At 47.6% G+C, this 19,880-nt stretch overlaps 1 protein-coding gene across 1 annotated transcript; it reads right to left on the minus strand.

Annotated features, from left to right (window-relative positions):
- Positions 1–3,093: 3,093 nt before the first annotated feature.
- FAM180A (family with sequence similarity 180 member A) lies at positions 3,094–15,855 on the minus strand. The gene is made up of 3 exons (XM_082846186.1): positions 15,725–15,855; positions 5,233–5,333; positions 3,094–3,701 (listed from the first exon to the last, which is right to left on the minus strand). Exons 1-3 carry the CDS (start codon positions 15,798–15,800, stop codon positions 3,357–3,359), a joined length of 522 nt encoding a protein of 173 aa, XP_082702312.1. The 5' UTR covers positions 15,801–15,855; the 3' UTR covers positions 3,094–3,356.
- Between the last annotated feature and the right edge of the window lie 4,025 nt (positions 15,856–19,880).

Raw genomic sequence — 19,880 nt, forward strand, 5'->3', positions numbered from 1 at the left:
TGGCCTTTACCACTTATGTGATTTACCACTTACGTGATTCTCCTTTATGAAGGTTTCAGCATATAGATGTTTTTCAATGTCTCTTGAGTGACACCAGAGGTAGCCATGAGAATGCCGACTATAGAGGAAACTTCCAGAATTTTTAGATCCTAAAATTTCCCGGCAGTCTAGAAATGGCAGAAGGGTTCCACTGAGTCACAGGCAAGCTTCCACTACTATGTCACACTCTGAATTATTCTTTGAGTAAATATGACAAAATGTGACTGGGTTGTGATGGTGGTGTGTACGGTGCGGCATTAATGAGGCAAAATGGGAGAGTCCGTTGCTGTCCAGGCTACTCTCTCACTGCTCACTGGGCAAAGAGTCGGGTTTTGGGGTGGTGGTGGTGAGGAGAATGTTTGATTTTGCTTGTAAATGAAGTCAGTGCTATAAAACTTTTTGTGGGTAAACAATTCATTTGTATTCAGCCTAAAATAGTGTTGAAGTATCTAGTTACTAAAAACGAAATTTTCATTTGTCTTTAAAAAGTTGTGCCCGGGCTTCCCTGGTGGCGCAGTGGTTGAGAGTCCGCCTGCCGATGCAGGGGACACGGGTTTGTGCCCCGGTCCGGGAAGATCCCACATGCTGCGGAGCGGCTGGGCCCGTGAGCCATGGCCGCTGAGCCTGCACGTCTGGAGCCTGTGCTCTGCAATGGGAGAGGCCACAACAGTGAGACGCCTGCGTACAAAAAAAAAAACAAAAACGTTGTGTCCTTCTTCTTTCTTTTCTTTTTTCAGTTGCTTGCCACCTAAGTATGGACCCAATTTATCAGTACAAATGTGCCTTTCATTTTTTGTGGCAGGGTGAATGAACCGCCATTGCTGTCACTGGTCCTGGGAACCACCCTCCCATTCACGGATCTCCTACCCCTGGGAGCATGTGTATCCTAACAAGGTAGGCAGGGACGACAAGGGTGGGTCTTTCCTCCTGGTGCCTAGAAGAAAGCTCTCAGATCCATTCTGATAGGGGTGGAGCGCCAGGGTGTCTGCAGGACTCTGACTGTTAGAGTATTGCCCAGTGTCTAAGGACTGAGGCCCTGCTGAGCCCTTCTCCAGCCCACATCCAGGAAAAGCACAAATACTGAAGGTAGGCCGTGAGGCTTATCTGCTTTCTGGGCAATCCCAAACTTGTCTGTACCTCTGTCTTGACTTTGTTTTAATCAGACAGTCATCCCCAAAGGAGACAGTGAGCAACAGAGTACAGGCAAGTAGAGGCAGCGAGAGGTCAAGCGGGAGAAACTGGGAGATGCCTCGAGGAATGGATATAAAGATAATCAGAACCGGACCCAGAGGCAGAACAGCAGAGACACCAACTGCAACGAAAAGAAAGAGGCAAGTGGAGTGACTGCATGAAAGAGAACATGCAATCTTAGAAAGAGAAAAATTGAACACAAAAGCATATAGCAGAGTCTGCATTTGAGGGAGGTAAAAGATCAATATAGCCACAGGCAGTGAGAACCAGAGGGGCTGATTCGTCTTCTGAGCCTGAGGACATCGGGATGCAAAGTGGGATTTTTCTCTGATGATAAACACCTTGTTCCTGCGTCCTGGTATTACTTCAAAAGATCATGCAGCTTGCGCTGCTAGGCGAGGCTCACTTATTCAAAGATTCTAAAGAAGTCCAGACCAGCTTTCATCTTCATTCAGTGACAATTGTTAAATACCCATTTCAGGATAAAAAATTTAGCCCAGTGGATCCTTGTTTATTCAAAGATCAGACTTCCTGCAGCGTTAGCCTCCAGAACCCAGCTGTGAACCTCGGAGAAGCTGGAAAGATCTCTGAGCTGGTGAGGAATCTTTATTAGGACCCAGGCGCTTTACTCCTAGCAGGGACCTTCATCTATTAACTCTTATTTAATGTGGAATTATAACAAGACTTGCTATCTTATTTTTCAGGCGATGCCCAGTAAGAAAGAACAAATTGCAAAGGGCGAATTATGTTGGTAGCAAAGAAAATGCTACTTTTATCGCCTGACAGTGAGGAAGGCAACAGAAAAACTCACACCAGATTCAGAGTTAAGAAAGCCTGGGACTGGGCTTCCCTGGTGGCGCAGTGGTTGAGAGGCTGCCTGCCGATGCAGTGGACACGGGTTCGTGCCCCGGTCCGGGAGGATCCCACGTGCCGCGGGGCGGCTGGGTCCGTGAGCCATGGCCACTGAGCCTGCGCGTCCGGAGCCTGTGCTCCGCAGTGGGAGAGGCCACAGCGGTGAGAGGCCTGCGTACCGCAAAAAAAAAAAAAAAGAAAGAAAGCAAGCCTGGGACCTTTCAGGGTTGATACAAACAGTCCAGCAGAGACATCTCAGGTCCAGGTGTCCTCCCTGTAATATCTCACAGTTAGTTAAATGCTTGTGAACATTTCAGAAGTAGAGGAATCTTAGAGATGATCTCATCTAACTCCTTCATTAGAATGTTTCCAATATACTAAATTCAACCTTACTGGCTTTCATATATATCCAGTCAATATTGCTAAAATGAAAGTTTTGGCGTTTGAAAGGGTAAAATCCTGTCAACTGAAAATCATTTTTGTTTGGAGCACTTAATTCTCTGATAATGCTCAATAATTTTAGCATTAGGATAGGCAGGCCGTGGCACTGGTGCCACCTCTTTCGTTAGGATGACCCTCTCTGCATTAGCTTGGTTTCTCTGTTCAAAAGGCAAGGCATGACAGTAGCATTTCTGTTGGCCCCCTTCATGTTTCTCCTCTACATTAGACCAGGCTTCAGGAAAGAAGAGTCTAGATATATAGGTCATAACTGATTTTCTGACTGATTCTTTTTGGGGACTTTTGGAAAAGTTGAGAAGTATATCCTTGGTTAACAATGTATTTATTTGGCTATAGCTCTAGTTTCTTTATATCTTACTACAGAACTTTGGAAAGGTGTTCATTCAATCCAGCACCCTGATCTCTTAGGACCAAAGAAATCTGTCCCCCACTTTCCCGCCATGCCCAGACTTCTGTTATGTCTCTCCTGGCTCTGTCCTCACTCTTGGGTGTTTGTGTTACAGTCACTCAATGTTAAAGCATATCTTAGACTCCTGCAATTCACCAGGCAAAACATTCAGCCTCTGGAGGCATCTTGAATTACCATTCCAGCCCTTTTTTCCAGCCCAGGTCACATTATGATACGAATCACAATCTTATGCTTGTCAAGAAGTTACAAGGGGCAAAGAGCATCGGTGTTTCTTGTTTTATCTTTGCTGCTCTGAGTTGGTGGTATGTGTTTTGTGGCTGGTCTCTGTAAATGGAGTAGAGAATGAAGAATTTCTGGATTACTGTGTGCTGGTCCCTGCTCCCTGGTCCTGGTGCCAGCCAGTCTCTCAGGGAGATGCTCTGGGACATGAGGACCGCATTAAGTCATGCCTCAAGGCATGGAAAAGGCTAAGGAGGGACTGGGCCCAGATATCCTTCTGATGCCCTTGGGACGAGGCTGTGCGGTAGGCTGTGTAGGCCAGGGTCAGCGCTGTCCTTTCGAAGTCCTCTTTCTTGAGGGTGCCTGGGTGGTTGGAGAGGCTGGCGCTCAGCCGCCGGATGTCTGGGATGCTCTTGGGGATCACGTCATTGCAGATGGCGCGGAAGTCCGAGGCCTTCCGCAGGGAGGAGAGCTCCTCGTCCTTGATGGAGATCTTCAGGTCAGGGCTGATCTCAAGTTCAGCCAGAAGGAACTGGGGGGAAACATGGGGTGTGGAAAAGCATGAGGCATTCGTTGTTGAGGACATCACTGGGTTCATGATCACGTGCGTTCATGTAGGGAGGTAGCTTGCAAAGAGCTTTGGAATCGAGAGGCCTGGGTCCCAGTCCTGACTTTCCCACCACCTGTGTAACCTCGGGTGAGTCACCTAACTTCTCTCAGCCTCCTTTTCTTCCTCTGTGGAATGATTAATAACAACAATACTTCACTGGGATATTGTGAGTAGTAAATAAGACAAATATGAGTGACATCTGTCACTGTCCCTGCCCTATTAAGTGACTCTTTGTTGTTTCTAGTGTCCCGAATCACCCCCTTCTCTCCTTCCTCCCTCCCACCCACCAAAGATCTTCTAAAGCGCAGACTGACTATTTTGGATAATTTAAAATCAGAAGCTGGGAATTAGAAGGATGCAGAGAATTGTGCTAGGAATTAAGTGTGCTACAGAGATTTGTCCTCATTTCTTGACTGTTCTTTAAGAGTAGGGGTGAGGTCTGTCATAGGCACCCCCTGCTCAGTGCCAGGCTCATATCAGGAACCTAATCAGTACCATTTAGACGGAGCCCTAACTCTCCCCTCTGTCTCCGGCTTCCCCCGGCTCTAATCCATCCTGCGCGCTACTGTCTGTTATCTTCCTAAAACAGGCCTCTTGCTCTGACTCCCACGTTCATGACCTGGCAGAGGCTACGCATTTCCCAGTTTGTTCCCCGAGGCAGGATTTGAAATCTTCTGCCTGGCTCAGCTGCTTGACTATAGCAGGCTGTCCCCTCCTTAGTCAGACAGTCCTAGTACATGCAGGATGTCAGAGGGCGTCCAGACAGGCGGGGAACTTTGGCGGTCTTTGGAGTCCCTCCTTTAACAGCTGAGGAGATTCAGGCCCAGGGAGAAATGGTGTCTTATGCAAGGTTGCGTAGCTGATGGGCGGCAGAACCAGAACTAAAGCTTAGGTCTCGAACCTGGAATTTTTTCACTGAACCAAACCAAGCGGCCTTGGGTAAATTTACCTGTGGTTTGGAGGAGAAGTGGGGTCTTGGTGCCAGAGGTATGAGAGGCAGAGGGAGAGAGCCTTTGGGGCGGCCCCAGACTCAAAAATGGGGCTGTCACAGTGTGAGGTTACTGAAACACAACTCCACTCAGACAATAGGTTTGGCATTGCCTGGGCACTGCTGGTGAGTCCTGGCTTAAAGCTCTGGCTGGGGAATATTGCCCCGCTCTGTTGCTTGGGTGCAGGTAGAGGCGCCTCTGGGCCTCAATCTCTAATTTTGCCTCGACGGAACCCCTAATGCCAACCTTCCCTGGGATGGCATGCGGGAAATGAGAAGGGGGTACGAGGAACACTTTCCTCTGGGATGGGCAGGATTCCACTGCCTCCACACACAAGTCTAGGCCAGTCCCCCAGGCAACAGAGGTCACTCATTTTCAGGGGCTCAGGTCACTTCTCCAAAAAATATGGAGAAAGAGCAATGCCTTTTGAGTTACTTGCGTGGCCCACTCTCCCCTCTGCCTACCTCATACAGCAGCTCTACTTCCTCCAGGGAGCTCTGCAGGACGGGGTTCAAGGGCACCGACGAGGATCTCTTTGGCCGGTGGGCGGCAGGAAAGAGCACGGCTGAAAGAAAAACAGAGTGAGCTCGCCGGGCTGCAGCGTGCGCTGGCTTCTCCCGTGGGTGAACCCCAAGGTTAGCCATCCAGTCTTGAAAGTGACTGACTCCAAGTGGTGGTGGAGCTGCGAGAAAAAGGGGCAGCTTCTTTAAGACACTTGGTTGTGATTTACCAGAAAACTGGGCAATAACTGTAAAAATTGGTGAGACCTCGAGGTAAGTAGGGCCCCCGGAAGTTGTGCAAAGCGCCATTTGCGTAACCATACATGACAGCTCTGCTTCTTGATAATGGCGCCCTTGGGCCATCAAGATAGTGTCCAGTGATGTCCAGAGTACTGTGTTGAAGAAGGGAACTGCATAAGCAAGGATTTCTATTAGAAGTGATAAGAATGAAACATCTTCAACGTAAAGGACACTGGTAGGAATCTCCCACCTCCTGGAAAAGCTGGTTGGCTGTAATATTGCTTTCTCTGTAATCCGTTTATTATCTAGCCCACAAGTTCCTCAGGGGCTTGGATCAATGTGCTTTCATGTTTATGCCTGTGCAGCATAGCCTGGCAGGTTTCCAGGGTGCACACAAGGTGCAGTTGTTGGCAGACCGCATCCCTGCATTGATGGGGGCCTTGACGGGCAGAGGGGTAGCCCTGCTTCTGCAGACCATCTTGGGGGATGGAGCCTACAAACTCCAGAGCAATAGTTCCTGGCCCAGAATTTTAGCAGGATTTGTTCTCCTTGCCAGAAAAGTGCCCATTTCCCACAGAATCATAGATTTTAGGACTTGAGAAGGCCTTAGCCTCTGCTCACTCACAGCCTCTGCCTCTGGTCTCAGGTGGAGCTCAGGAGGGCGAGGCATCTCCTTCCTACTCCACAGGTTCACAACCTTGACCATACATTAGAGTCGCCCAGGGTGTGTGGGTCCCAGCTCCAGTAGTTCTGATTTAAGTGACTAGGATGTGATTGAGACAGTCAACGTTTTGAAAGCTTCCTAGGTACTTCTAATGGCAGCCTAGGTTGCCAGTCAGAAGGTGCTTGACCCAAGCCTGTGTAGAAGGAGCTGTTTCTGCTGAGCGGATGCTCCCAATTCAGCCCAATGCTTCCCAGCCTTGACTGTGCGTCAGAATCACCTGGGAGCTTTATAAACCTACACGCCCAAGGCCGCCTCCCAGGCCAGTTCATGGGCATCTCTGGGGTGGATGTAGGCATCGGGACTTCTGACAGCTCCCTGCTGTGACAACGGGCAGGCAGTGTCCATAACCACTGGGTTACCCAGACCCACCATCAAGCAGCTGGTGCCTGGCTAGGATTCAGAGCTCACTCCCATCCGATGAGGCCTTATAGGGGCATCTGAAGAGACCAAGGCCCTCGTGTTCTCGGAGACAAGGGAGTGGCGGCACAAGGAGGGGTGTACTTTGACCCTACTTTCTCCTTGGTGGGAGGTGACACTAGGACCAGAACGGGTCCTGGACCAAGATGCGGCCTATTCCTTCTTACCATGAAACCCCTTTTCAAGGTAGGATTGAGAGCACCTCCTTTATGTCTTCTCTGTTATTGTGAAATGAAAGGTATTGTTCCCTTTAAAAATATTCACACTGCAGCAGGTGAAGGGGATAGGAGGGAACAAGGTCCTGGCACGGGGCCCTTTCTGCGGCCTCCCGGGAAGGTATTCAAGGCCAGACCTACACGCTCTTCACTCAATTGCTTCTCTGCGAACAGCTACTTCCTTTAACATGCACACCCCTGGTGGACCCCTAGTTCTCAAGAGTTGGGAAGAAAATACTTCCTGATGCAAAGCTGGGCTTAATAATGGAAATGTTGCTTCCAGGAGGCCTTGTTCTCATAATTTTTAAAATAATAACACAGTTTGGGGAAGATTGTTAAAAAACAATTCAGCCTCTGGACTAGGGCTGATCATTGCTTCAGAAAGTATATGTGGGGAGCACCGGAGTCTCACAGATGGACCCCTTCCCCCTTCTTCCCACCTTCCACAGGTACCCCCCACGTTGCTGTGGCTGCTCTGACGGTGTGTGTGGGGGAGGGGCTTTTATGGCCCTCTGGGCTGGGACGTGCAGCCAGCTCTGGGGCAGGCGTCTCGGCAGCTCCCCGTGTCTGACCTCCTGTGCATGAGGCTAGGTCTGGAGACCTGGATTCATCCCCACTGGAGATGCTGCCGGTGGTGGGCGAGAGATAAGCTGTGTCTGGCCCACGTCGAAACATTCAGGTAAGAAGTTAAACGACTAGCCACTCCAGAGGTCCTTGTCCATAATGACAGAGGCCAGACCCTGCCAGAACGCAAATGACCCGACCAAGAGCTGACCAACTCCGAGAGGTACACACGCAGACCTTTAAACCAGACCGGCTCCCACGTCGTTAGAAGAGCGGCCCTGTGCCCCTAGGAAGCCTTTCCCCGGGACCCCACCGTACACTGCTGTGTTCCTTCTCCATCTCCTTAATTCTCTTTTTATCTTCTTCTCGCATCCTTTCTATACATTTCACATCTTGCTGTCTACTGCTGGCTCCTGGGAGGGAATGAATTTTATGCTTCTGACCTCAGTGTCTGCATAGAGCTCAATATATATACTGAGTGCAGTCTCAATATATATTTTGGAACGATTTTAAAAATAAACTAGGTATTACAACAACAACAACAACAAAACAGAGCATCCCTGGAGACTCTCCAATTCAGGCTTTGCTGGTTTTCCTTCCTTTCCCTTCTGCCCCATCTCCCAAATTTATGAGGTCATTTTAAGTTCGACTCCGTCCTCGCTGTGAGCGATTATAAGCGGCTTTGGGCAGCCCGGTCTTCGTGAGGCTGATAGTTCTGAGGCCTGAATGCTCCCGCTGGACGGCTGTTAGCAGCTGCACCCTCTCGGAGGGAGAAGGGAGAGAGGCGAACGGGGTGGGGAGGCCAGAGACTGGCAGAAGGATCCCACTCCCTCTTGGGCACCACCTGAGTGTGGAGCCTTGGGCAGGAAGGCTGCTGGGACAGTGTTGTTAAGATCACTGACTTTGTGTGTCTTCTGCCTGGTGTAAAACTAGGCCGATTTGTTTCTTCCTTTTTCACTTAACGCTCCACACCCAGCCCACACTCCGGCTGTTTCTTCAGGTTGTGAACATGCCCACAAGGACCACTCAGTGTGATCAGGGGACTCCAGACACTCCCCCATGGCCTTGCATGAAGGTCTGCTGTGCCGGCCAGCCTCGGGCAGGGGGGCCAGCCCCTCGTCCCCGAGCCCCCGGACTCATGAGGCTTCAGGGGACATTGTGAAACACTGGACCAACCCGCATGGAACAAAAAATTTACTTGCTAAAGTTCACGCCACATGCACTAATGTAGTTCAGGAACGGGATCCAGGGATTCATGTGTCTTAGCAGGTTCTGTCCGTGTCTTCTATTGAGAGACACATTTGGACCTCAGGCCAAAGTTGTTCGGATGTGGAGCCCGGACATCCTACCAGCTGATGAGCTCACTGTGGGTCAGTCAGCTTGCTTGTGCTTTCCTTATGTGCCTTGTGAGGTAAACATTCACATCTCATTTTATAGATGAAGAAACTTGGAGGCCAAGAAACTTGCCCTTGGCCACCCAACTTGTTTGTAATAGGCCTGAGATGAAAATCCAGGTCTCAAGGGCTTCAAAACCCAACTGCTGTATTTAAAATAGATAACCAACAAGGACCTACTGTATAGCACAGGGGGCTCTGCTCAGTACTCTGTACTAACCTAAATGGGGAAAGAATTTGAAAAAGAATAGATACATGTATAGGTATAACTGAATCACTTTCCTGTATACCTGAAACTATCACAACATTGTTAATCAACTATACTCCAATATAAAATAGAAATTAAAAACAAAACAAAATAACATACAAACAAAAAACCCCCAATCGCACCAATAGGGTGAACCACGCTATCTTTTTGTAGGTGCATCTGCCCCAAGACTGGGCGTTCTTTGGTTGTGTGTAGCCACGGGAAGGATACATGTAGTTAATTAGGAATGAATGAATGCATATGGTATAAAACATACTCTTAAATGAATCACACATATTTAAACAAATCTCTACCTTTGATTGATAATGTGATATACAAGGTCACATTTCTACAGCCCTATGATCATTCTCTTGCAACAGTCCTCGTCTCCTTTGCTCCCTCTTCGTTCCTTTGCAGTCACTAGGCAAAAGCACACCCCATCTCTTTACCTGTTCCACACCTGCACCTGGGTTAAGTGGTCTCACTTGAAATTCGTGATCGTTATTCTCAGGAGGGGCCCGAAATGCTGCCTGACCATTACCCGTATTTCCTGCTTCCCCTCACTCTATTTTAGCGTGAAGTGGATGATGATTTCACACCTCCTCCTTTCTCCTCAAACCAGTTACCGGCCTCGTGCCCAGGTCCTCTGACTTCCCTTCTGTTATTGTGTCCCTGCTCTTATCTTGAGCCAACTTGTCCCCGTGTGCACGAGGTCTCCAATAAAGTTGTCGCTCACCTTTCCACTTTTCTCTCCCACATCATTAATTTTCCCCTCTCTACCGATCTTTCAAGGCAGCATGAAAACACGTTGCTGCTGCTGCTTTAAAAAAAAATCCCCCCTTGCTGGCCGCTCTTCCTTCCCCTCCGTCTCCTCGCCTTGCAGACTCCTGGCCGCAGCCTGGGTCTCTCCCCTCTCACTAGCCACACTGACTTCGTAAGGATGTTCTGCTGTGTATTTCCGGGCCCAACTTCTAGATATGCAGCTGCCTGCGGGAGAGTTTCCTTTTGGATTCGTAATAGTTGTCTCTCCTGATCTCCAGCCCAGTCCCAACCCCCGCCATCCATCACACCTGCTCCGCACCTCCTGCTTTGTCTGCTGTCTTCCCATCTCTCGTAGCTGCTCAGGTCAAAACCTGGGAGTTGTCAGTCATCCTTGCCTTTTTTCTTTCTTTCACATCTCACACCCCACTAATCAGCAAATCTTGTTGGCTCTACCTTCAGAATAGATCTGGAATCTGGCTACTTCTTACCACATCCCAGCTAGCCTCCTGGTCCAAACCTTGAACATTTCTCCTAATGGTGTCTCTGTTTCCATCCTTGGCTGCCAACTTCATCCTCCTCATTGTATTCTTTTTTTTTTTTTTTTTTGGCCACGCCACGTGGCATGTGGGATCTTAGTTCCTCTGCCAGGGGTTGAACCCGTGCCCCTGGCAGGGGAAGCGCAGAGTCTTAACCACTGGACCTGCCAGGGAAGTCCACCTCATTGTATTCTTAACACAGCAAGTAAAGCGATTCTGTGAAAACATAGGTTGGATGATGTCAATTCTCTGCCCAGAAACTTCTATGGCTTTCCATCTCCCTCAGAGTAGAAGCCAAAGATCTTCAGATGGCCACCAGGTACTGTGCGACTTGACCTCTTACTACCTCTCTGCACTCATCTGCTATTATCCTCTGGCTCATGCCCCTCTAGCTGCAGGCCTCCTCACTGTTGCTTGAGCTCACCAAGCATGCCTCTGCCACAGGGCCTTTGAACTTCTGTTCCATCTGCCTGGAATACTCTTTCCCTGGAGACTGCATGGCTCACTCCTGTGTTTCCTTCAGGTCTCAAGTCACCTCCTCAGTGAGGCCCTCCCTGACTCTCCTATTTAAACTTGTGATCCTTTATATCCTCTAATCTGTCCCAACCTTATTGCCATCCAATGAACCAGATATTTTATTTCTATATGTGCTTATTGTCTGTTTCCTTTCCCTAGGACGTCAGCTCACAAGGGCAAGGGATTTTGTCTGTTTTGTTAATGCTGTATTCCCAGTGCCTAAAATCCTGCCGGTGACTGTTGAATGAATAAACAATCCCATAGAAACACATTCACTCTCCTTGTTACTCAACTCCATTGTTTTCAGAGTGCCTCACCAAATCCTTCTCTTTTTAACAGGGTGATTCTGGAACTTATTTGCAGTTACAGGTCCTGGATAATTATCAGAAAGTAGATGTTTTCTCCTATCTCCATCACACCCTCCCTTTATCTATGAGGAACCACTGTTTGGGTCTAGGAGAAACCGATTTTTTTTTTTTAATTGAAGTATAGTTGATTTACAATGTTATGTTAGTTTCTGGTGTACAGTAAAGTGATCCAGACATATGTATATATACACACACACACACATATATATTTAGTTATACATATATATTCTTTTTCATTATAGGTTATTACAAGATACTGAATATAGTTCCCTGTGCTGTACAGTAGGTCCTTGTTGTTTATCTAGTTTATATATGGTAGTTTGTATCTGCTAATCCCAAACTCCGAATTTATCCTTCTCCCATGCCTTTCCCCCTTTGGTAACCATAAGTTTGTTTTCTCTGTCTGTGAGTCTGTTTCTGTTTTGTAAATAAGTTCATCTGTATCATATTTTAGATTCCACATATAAATGATATCGTATGATATTTGTCTTTCTCTGACTTACTTCACTTAGTATGATAATCTCTAGGTCCATCCATGTTGCTGCAAATGGCGTTATTTCATTCTTTTTTATGGCTGAGTAGTATTCTGTTGTGTATATATGTACCACATCTTTATCCATTCATCTGTCAATAGACATTTAGGTTGCTTCCATGTCTTGGTTATTGTGAATAGTGCTGCTATGAACATTGAACTGCATGTAACTTTTCAAAGTATGGTTTTCTCCCGATATATGCCCAGGAGTGGGATTGCTGGATCATATGGTAACTCTATTTTTAGTTCTTTAAGGAACCTCCGTACTGTTCTCCGTAGTGCCTGCACCAGTTTACATTCCCATCAACAGTAAAGAAGGGTTCCCTTCATACCCAGAGAAGCTGCTTTTAATTATCTCAGTCAAGGCTTGCACCTGCACCTGTCTTGCTCCCCAAGCCTTACCTCCTTCAAGCTTTCTTGCCCAGACGTATAGGCAGAAGCCTCCCTAAATGGAAGAGCCTATTTTTGCTTTGAGCCTGATCTTCTCTTTGACTTTTTATAACCTGGGATAAAAATCTCTTCTTCCCTCCCATCTCCCAAATAGGTTAAAAAAAAAACAGAACAATATTAAGGCTGACCATGGTTTCCATGTAACTGTGCACAGCATCTGTACCAAAGAGCTTATTGGAAAGGATTCACACTGTAGACCATATCATACCAAAATACAACCATATTTTTAATGAATCAGTTGAAGCAACTCTATGGAAATGACTGTGGGTGTGGAAAGGAAAAGCTCTCATTTATAAAAAGTCTTTTGCCAGATCCTACTGACGTCATTTACTTTTTTTTTTTTTTTTTTTTGCGGTTCGCGGGCCTCTCACTGTTGTGGCCTCTCCCGTTGTGGAGCACAGGCCCCGGACGCGCAGGCTCAGCGGCCATGGCGCACGGGCTTAGTTGCTCCGTGGCATGTGGGATCTTCCCAGACCGGGGCACGAACCTGTGTCCGCTGCATCGGCAGGCGGACTCTCAACCACTGTGCCACCAGGGAAACCCGTCATTTACTTTTTTTGCTCCTGAGCCAGCCCTTCAGAAACACAGTGATGTTCTGAGGTAGCCAGGACCTTGGCCCCGTGTGTTGGGGTCCCCTGGAGTGCTTCTGAAAGGGCTGCTGTGTGTTGGCTGCCCTTGGCCAGAATGTGCCACCGCCCAGGGGGAACACCTGGAAGGGATGGAGGGGTGTGAGTGAGGACATTGAGACTCTGCCTCTGCAGACTGGGCTGGGGGAGTGAGATCCAGCTCTAAGCTTCCGGCTGAGGGATCTGGGGAGTGCTAAGTTCTCCCCCATCCTCCAGCTTTCTTACCTGTTAGTGGTCAGAATAACGCCTCCTAAGGCAGTGACCATGGAGTGAATGAGGTGGCCGCTTAGTCATGCTGGACCAGTGAGTCAGTTGACACTTACTGAAAACACCCATCCGGGGCCCTTCCCTTCACGGAATATTGACGACTGAAAACACACACAGCACTAAACTGGACACGTGAAGACGACATACATTCCACCACTGCAGGGCCACCCTTCCTTATGAAACTGCTTGTCAAAGAAATAACATATGTATTTAATAAAAATCAGATACTTATAGGAATTAATACGTGTATTTTTTTTTTAAGACTGGCTAGTTCCCTGCAGCCCCCCAGGCGGTGTGCTGGCAGGACCTGGGTGGGGGCTGGGACTTGGGCCAGGTGTGTCCACTTCCCAGCAGCCTCGCTAACCACAGGTGGGTCCCTTGGTCTTAATCAAGGCGGTGGGGCTGGAGCAGCCATCCTGGCACAGGGAGCCGCCTCCCAGGGCGGAATCCTAGAGAGCGCCGAGGGAGAGGCTGGGAGAAAGGTAGGAAAAAAAAGATGTCCTGATGGCAGGGTGTATTCCTTTTGGGTTTATTTCCACACTTCTACCCGCGGAGGCAGGGGGTGGTGCTGGGGGGGATGGAGGAGGAGTTTTGTAGGGAGAAGTCGCCCTCTGACTGTTTCCAGAGGGAATTCTTCTAAATTAGGCCTAGCACTGGGGTGGGGGGCAGGGTTGGGGTAAGGATGCAGGTGAAAGGAACAGTTAATACATTTGGAAAAATTGGTTTTTCTCTGGGTGTGTCTCCCATTCCATCATAAAAAAAGGGCAATTGTGTATTCCTTTTATGATTAGAAAAAAATGTTGAAAACGAAAAAAAAAAAAAATCAACTACGTGGAAGACTTCTGATGATGGTTGGAAGGGCTCCGCGTCATTTGTTGGCCCCGAACACTGATATGAACGGCTAATCCGGCACTTAGCATCAGCTGCCTCACCATGGCCTCTGTTTCAGCTGTGTTGGCCTTGTGTCTTTATACAGATTGTTATCATTATTGGGGGGCAGACCCTCCCCAGTGAGGAGGGGTGCAGCCAGAGCAGCTGCTCTCAGGACGTTGCTATAGAACCGATAGTTTTCTGTTGAGAACCTCAGACTTTCTTTCATGAAATTTTTTCCTTTTCTAAGTGGTAGGTAATAGCTGACATTTATATAGCTCCTCATTTACAAAGCGTTTTATTTACATTTTTCAATCTGACCCTCACATGACAACACAGTGAGGGTCAGTTTTTGTTACTGTTAATATGTTATCTGTTCATGAACTAAAGCTCAGAGAGGTTAAGTCTTCCCAGACATCACACAGCCAATGAGAGGCAGAACTTAAATCTTTTGAGTTCCTTGCAGGATAGCTCATCATGTGCCTATTGTGTTTACAAGCCTTGTAGCAAATCAAATCATCTCATTTGGCTTTCTAACAGCCTGTGCGTTAAAGAGTGGATATTATCATCCTTTTTTAATAGGCAGGTTAAGGAAGGCCCCCAGGGTCACACAGGGGTAAGTGGCAGAACACAGCGCCAGGGTCTCTTTGCTCTGCGCTTCCGAGTGTTGCCCCCAGAGTTTGCGCACGTGATGAGCAGGGAGATGTGTGTGTGAGGGAATAAAAACCCTAATAAGTGCGTTGGCTTTTTCTTTCCCCGGTTTCACATCTGCTCTGCGCCCCAGCTGGCCATCCCTTCCTTCCCTGACACTCTCGTTGAGAAACAGGGGGCTCATCCTTTTGTTGCTGTGCAGTCGTCACCCTATTTTGGATCTCTGGAAACACCAGTGAGCCTGACTTCTTTTTCCAGTTCTTTCCAGGAGAGAGACCTCAGTTGACTTTAGGCAGTGGAGAGATCTCAGTTCAGATCAGTGTGGAGCAGTCAGCACTATTGGTCCCTTGCTTCTTAAGTGATAGACCCTCATTGACTGGAGATGCCACCAGTGTCTGCCCACAGGAGCCATAAACGATGCCAGGCCGGCTCTGAGAAGCTGTGTCCCGAGAGCAAGGAAGTCGGCCGTGGGGAGCAGCCTTGCTGGGCTCCTTCCTTTCCGAGGGGGCTGGCCAGGGCGGTAGCAGCCGGCCAGACACGAGGGTGCTGAGGGGCTACTCGTCCTCTCCTGCTGCTGGACCAGCTCTCTCCAGCTGGAAAGATGCAGCTCAGGAAGCAGCATGGAGCCCTCCACGTGGACACCCCACTCCCTCCAGGTAGCAGGCCTCTTGCCGGTCAGCACCCTCAGTCCCTTCATGTCAGTATCAGTCCCGAGCACCTGCTCCCTGCACACCCTGCCCAGCTGCAGCAGCCTGGGGGGTACTCAAGGGAGTCTGTCCACATTCTATGAAGCAAAGATGACTTCCCTCTGGCCTGTCAGAAAGGGATGCTCTCTGCATTCTCCCCCTCGACCCAGTTCCCTCAGCAACTTTGATTTTTTGGTGTCATGTCCCCCATCACCTTCTAATACCTTCTAGCATGTCGAGAAGCATCAAGCAATTGGCAGAGATGAGATAAAAGGAGGGTGCAGGGCTTCTAATTTCTTCCTGCTCTCTCCATGCTTCCCCCCAAATTCCTAATTGTATCGAAGAAAGAAGAATGAGCATCCAGCAAACAAATAAATTAAAAGCAACTCACCCCTGCTCCACCTGTGCGACAGAGTGGCCTGAGCGTCATAATACAACAGCAGAAGCAGCAACGTCTTCCAACACATCTTTTCCTCCAAAAAGGTGAAAAGTCGCCCTCAGACCCAGTGGGACCCCAGGAGCTACAGGTATGCCCGTACTGGTCCTCCCAGTGTGACGATATCGTTCTTACCTCCCCTTCTTTTTCAGACCTGCAGAGGTGCCCTCTCCTGCCTCAGAAGGGTAGAGGCAAGGGCTGCCTCCTGGGGAGGACAGGAGCGGGACCTCTGTTAATCCTACTCTCTCTGGGATTGGGGCACTGGGCTTCCACAGAGAGACTCTGTTTTTGAGCACATCTGGAGTGACTCATGGGGCATGTGATCTCCTTGGCAGTGGGGTGGATAAATATAATTTCTGTACTTGAGTTCCATGTGTTGGATGCACCCACTGGAATTTTTCTTTAACAAACAGACTTGCGGAACTTGTTAGAGAGCCCGGCAAAGACCTGGCTGCTGTCCCCGTACACACACACACACACACACACACACACACACACACACACACACACACACACACACACACACACACACACACACACACACACACACACACACACACACACACACACACACACACACACACCAGCGCCAGGGGCGAGGGCTGCAGCAAGAGCCAGGTGGCTTGCCTGGTAGACGCCGGGGCCGACTGAGCCCAGAGTTGCCTTCAGGACAGCAGAGTCATTGTGGTGTCTGGGCTGAGTGTCACTTGTTCCCTTCCCTGCAGCTAGCCCTTGAGGAGCAGGAGAGAGCTGCTGTGGCGCCTGGGTATTGTGAAGGCAGGTGATGATCCAGGGGCCCACAGGTGACCCCATTCACATTCATGACAGCCCGATTTCTGGACTGTCTAGATCTGGTACCAAATCACTTTGATCCTCTCAAGCAAAATGGTAGCGTTTTTCCAAGATCATTCTTTTGGCATTAATTAATTTTTATTGAGATACTTGGTATATAACGTTGTGTAAGTTTGAGGTGTACAGCGTGTCGATTTGATACACTTCTCTGTTGCAAGATGGTCACCACCATGGCTTGAGCCACCAACTTCATTGCATCACTTAATTATTCTTTTTTGTGGTGAGAACTTTTAAGATCCATGACCATTTTTAAAGTTCTGCCATAGACACCTTGATTTTGTCCGATTTCCTCGCCTTCTCTGAAATTATAGACGTACGACGCTAAAGCTTGTGGGATATTTGAAGTTGATTTCACTCTGTGGGTTTCCAAGCTGTGGAGGTGGTGCCAAGGCGAATGAGCTGCTGGAAAGGACACCCCTTTGCTTCAATCAGAAGAGCTTTTTATCTGTTAGAGGAAGTTGCTTGAAAAAAAGAAAACTTGGCTACAACATTTGCAAAACACTGATCTTTCTAATATTAGGAATCGCTGTTGGGTGCTTACTTTGCTCCAGGCACTGGGCTAGGTGCTCTCATTGTATTCATTGATTTAATGCTTGAAACAAACTATGAGGTCCATATAGAACAATCCTCTCCAATGGAAATATAATTCGAGAAACAAATGTAATTCAAAATGTTCTAGCAGCCATGTCAAGAAAGTAAAAAGGAACAGGGAAATCAGTTGTAGTAATACCTTTTATCTAACCCAATATATCTACAATATTATAATTTCTACATGTAATCAATACAACTTTGAGAAGCTATTTTCTATTCCTTTTTCATACTAAATCTTTGAAATCCAATGTGTATTTCACACATTTAGCACATGTCAATTCAGACCAGCTGCATTTCAAGTAATGGCTACAGATGGCCAGTGGCTACTGCATTGGGCAGAGCTGGGCTAGAAGGTAAGAGGGCAGGTTCTGCAGCCAGAGGACCACAGTAGGTTTAATTAACATCCATCACCTCACATAGTCACACCTTTTTTTTTCCCCTGTGTTGAGAACTTTTAAGATCTACTCTTTTAGCAACTTTCAAATATACAATACAATGTTTTTAACTACAGTTACCATGATATATGTTACACCCCCAGAACTTATTTATCTTATAACTGGAAGTTTGTACCTTTTGACCACCTGGACCCATTTCTCCCCCCTCCCCCAACTCTGGCAACCACCAAACTGTTTTCTGTTTCTGTGAGTTTGGTTTTTTAAGATTCCATGTATAGGGACTTCCCTGGTGGCACAGTGGTTAAGAATCCACCTGCCAATGCAGCGGACACGGGTTCGAGCCCTGGTCTGGGAAGATCCCACATGCCACGGAGCAACTAAGCCCGTGCGCCACAACTACTGAGGCCTGTGCTCTAGAGCCTGCGAGCCACAACTACTGAGCCCACGTGCCACAACTACTGAAGCCCATGTGCCTAGAGCCCGTGCTCCGCAACAAGAGAAGCCACCACAGTGAGGAGCCCATGCACTGCAGCGAAGACCCAATGCAGCCAAAAATAAATAAATAAATTAATTAATTAATAATAAAAAAAAGATTCCATGTATAAGTGAGATCATATAGTATCTGGCTTTCTGTGACTTATTTCACCTAGCATAATGTCCTTAAGGTCCATCCATGTCGTTGCAAATGGCATAATTTCCTTCTTTTTTACGGGTGAATAATATTCCACTATATTTTTACATACCACATTTTCTTTATCCATTTGTTGATGGACACTTAGGTTGTTTCCAGGTTTTGGTTATTGTAAATAATGCTGCAATGAGCATGGGGGTGCAGATATCTTTTTGAGATAGTGATTTCATTTCTTTGGATATATCCCCAGAAGTGGGATTGCTGGATCATACGGAAGTTCTATTTTTAATTTTTTGAGGAACCTCCATGCTGTTTTCCATAGTGGCTGCACCAGTTTGTATTCCTACCAACAGCGCTTAAGGCTGCCCTCTTCCTGCCATCCTCACCAATACTTGTTATCACTTGTCTCTTTGATGATGGCCATTGTTGACAGGTGTGAAGTGATATCTCATGGTTTTGATTTGCATTTCCCTGATGATTAGTGATGTTGAGCATCTTTTCATGTATCTGTTAGTCATTTGTACTTCTTCTTTGGAAAAACGTTTATTCGGTTCCTCTGCCCATTTTAAAATCAGTTTGGGTTTTTGCTATTGAGTTGTATGGATTCTTTATATGTTGCGGAAATTAACCCCTTGTCAGATACATTATTTGCAAATACCTTCTCCCATTCCGTAGGTTGCCTTTTCATTTTGTTGATGGTTTCCTTTGCTGTTCAGTGTACTTCCTTTTTAAGTCTGCAGGGTTTGCCCAAAGGACCTGGCACAGGACTGGGTACTTTGCAGTTGCCCCTTGAATATTTGCTGATTGATGCTGAAGCTGAGAAAGCTTCCACTCCCCCTGTTCTCTTGCCAGGAGAACTCCCATGAGCGAGGAGGTTGCTGGGGAGGGAAGATGGACATGACTGGCCTGGCCACTGGTCCTGGAAACCAGGACCAGAAAGCACAGTCTTGGTCTCCAGTCCTGGACTTTCTCATCTTCAAATGTAAATCATCAAACTGTCACCTACTAATTGCTAAGCTCGGATGAGGATTAGCTTTTGGATCTGGGCTGGGGACAAATGTGTTTGCTACTCATTTCATCTGATAAGGCAGGCCCTCTCTCACACCACTTCACCCCAGCAGCAGAAGGCGAACGTGTTCAGTTTCTCTAGGAGCCTGATGGAAGTCTTGGGAAACCTTGGCCTAACACACTGATTTTCTTCTCTCTCCACGTTTTTCTTGGTCTTGCTGCAATTCCATGCACGCTGGGTAAGACTGACAAGTGAATGCAAGCACTGCCTTTTGTAACAGCACAGTAAACCCACAACAGTGGAGTTTCCCACAGCTACTGATTATGTGTAAAATACTTTTTTGTGGGGAGGGATGTTCTCCTTAAGGCAACAGTTGTCAAGTCCATTTTCACCTCTGAATTCCCACTGCACCTACCTGTGTATCTCTTGTCAGCACCATTTTCCAGCTTAGTGACATCTACCGTTTATTGAATTCTGACCATGCACCTTATTTCATTCAATGTTCACAGCAAATCTGTTCAGTGGATGCTGTAATAGAGTTCATTTTACAGAAAACTGAAGCTTAGAAAGTATAAATAACGAAGGTCACACAACTACTGTATGGTAGAAACTTCCACATGCTGCCTAGTAGGG

The sequence above is a fragment of the Leucopleurus acutus genome (assembly GCF_964270905.1).
Source record: "Leucopleurus acutus genome assembly, chromosome: 9".
NCBI classification, from domain to species: Eukaryota; Metazoa; Chordata; class Mammalia; order Artiodactyla; family Delphinidae; genus Leucopleurus; species Leucopleurus acutus.

Bases quoted from the DNA above. Each gene is read 5' to 3' on its own strand.
- FAM180A (XM_082846186.1), bottom strand. From the start codon at position 15,800: ATGTGTTGGAAGACGTTGCTGCTTCTGCTGTTGTATTATGACGCTCAG. The intron at 5,334-15,724 runs GTGAGTTGCTTT...TTTTTCTTTCAG, and splicing joins GTCGCACAGGTGGAGCAGGG to CCGTGCTCTTTCCTGCCGCC. The intron at 3,702-5,232 runs GTAGGCAGAGGG...GTTTCCCCCCAG, and splicing joins AAGTAGAGCTGCTGTATGAG to TTCCTTCTGGCTGAACTTGA.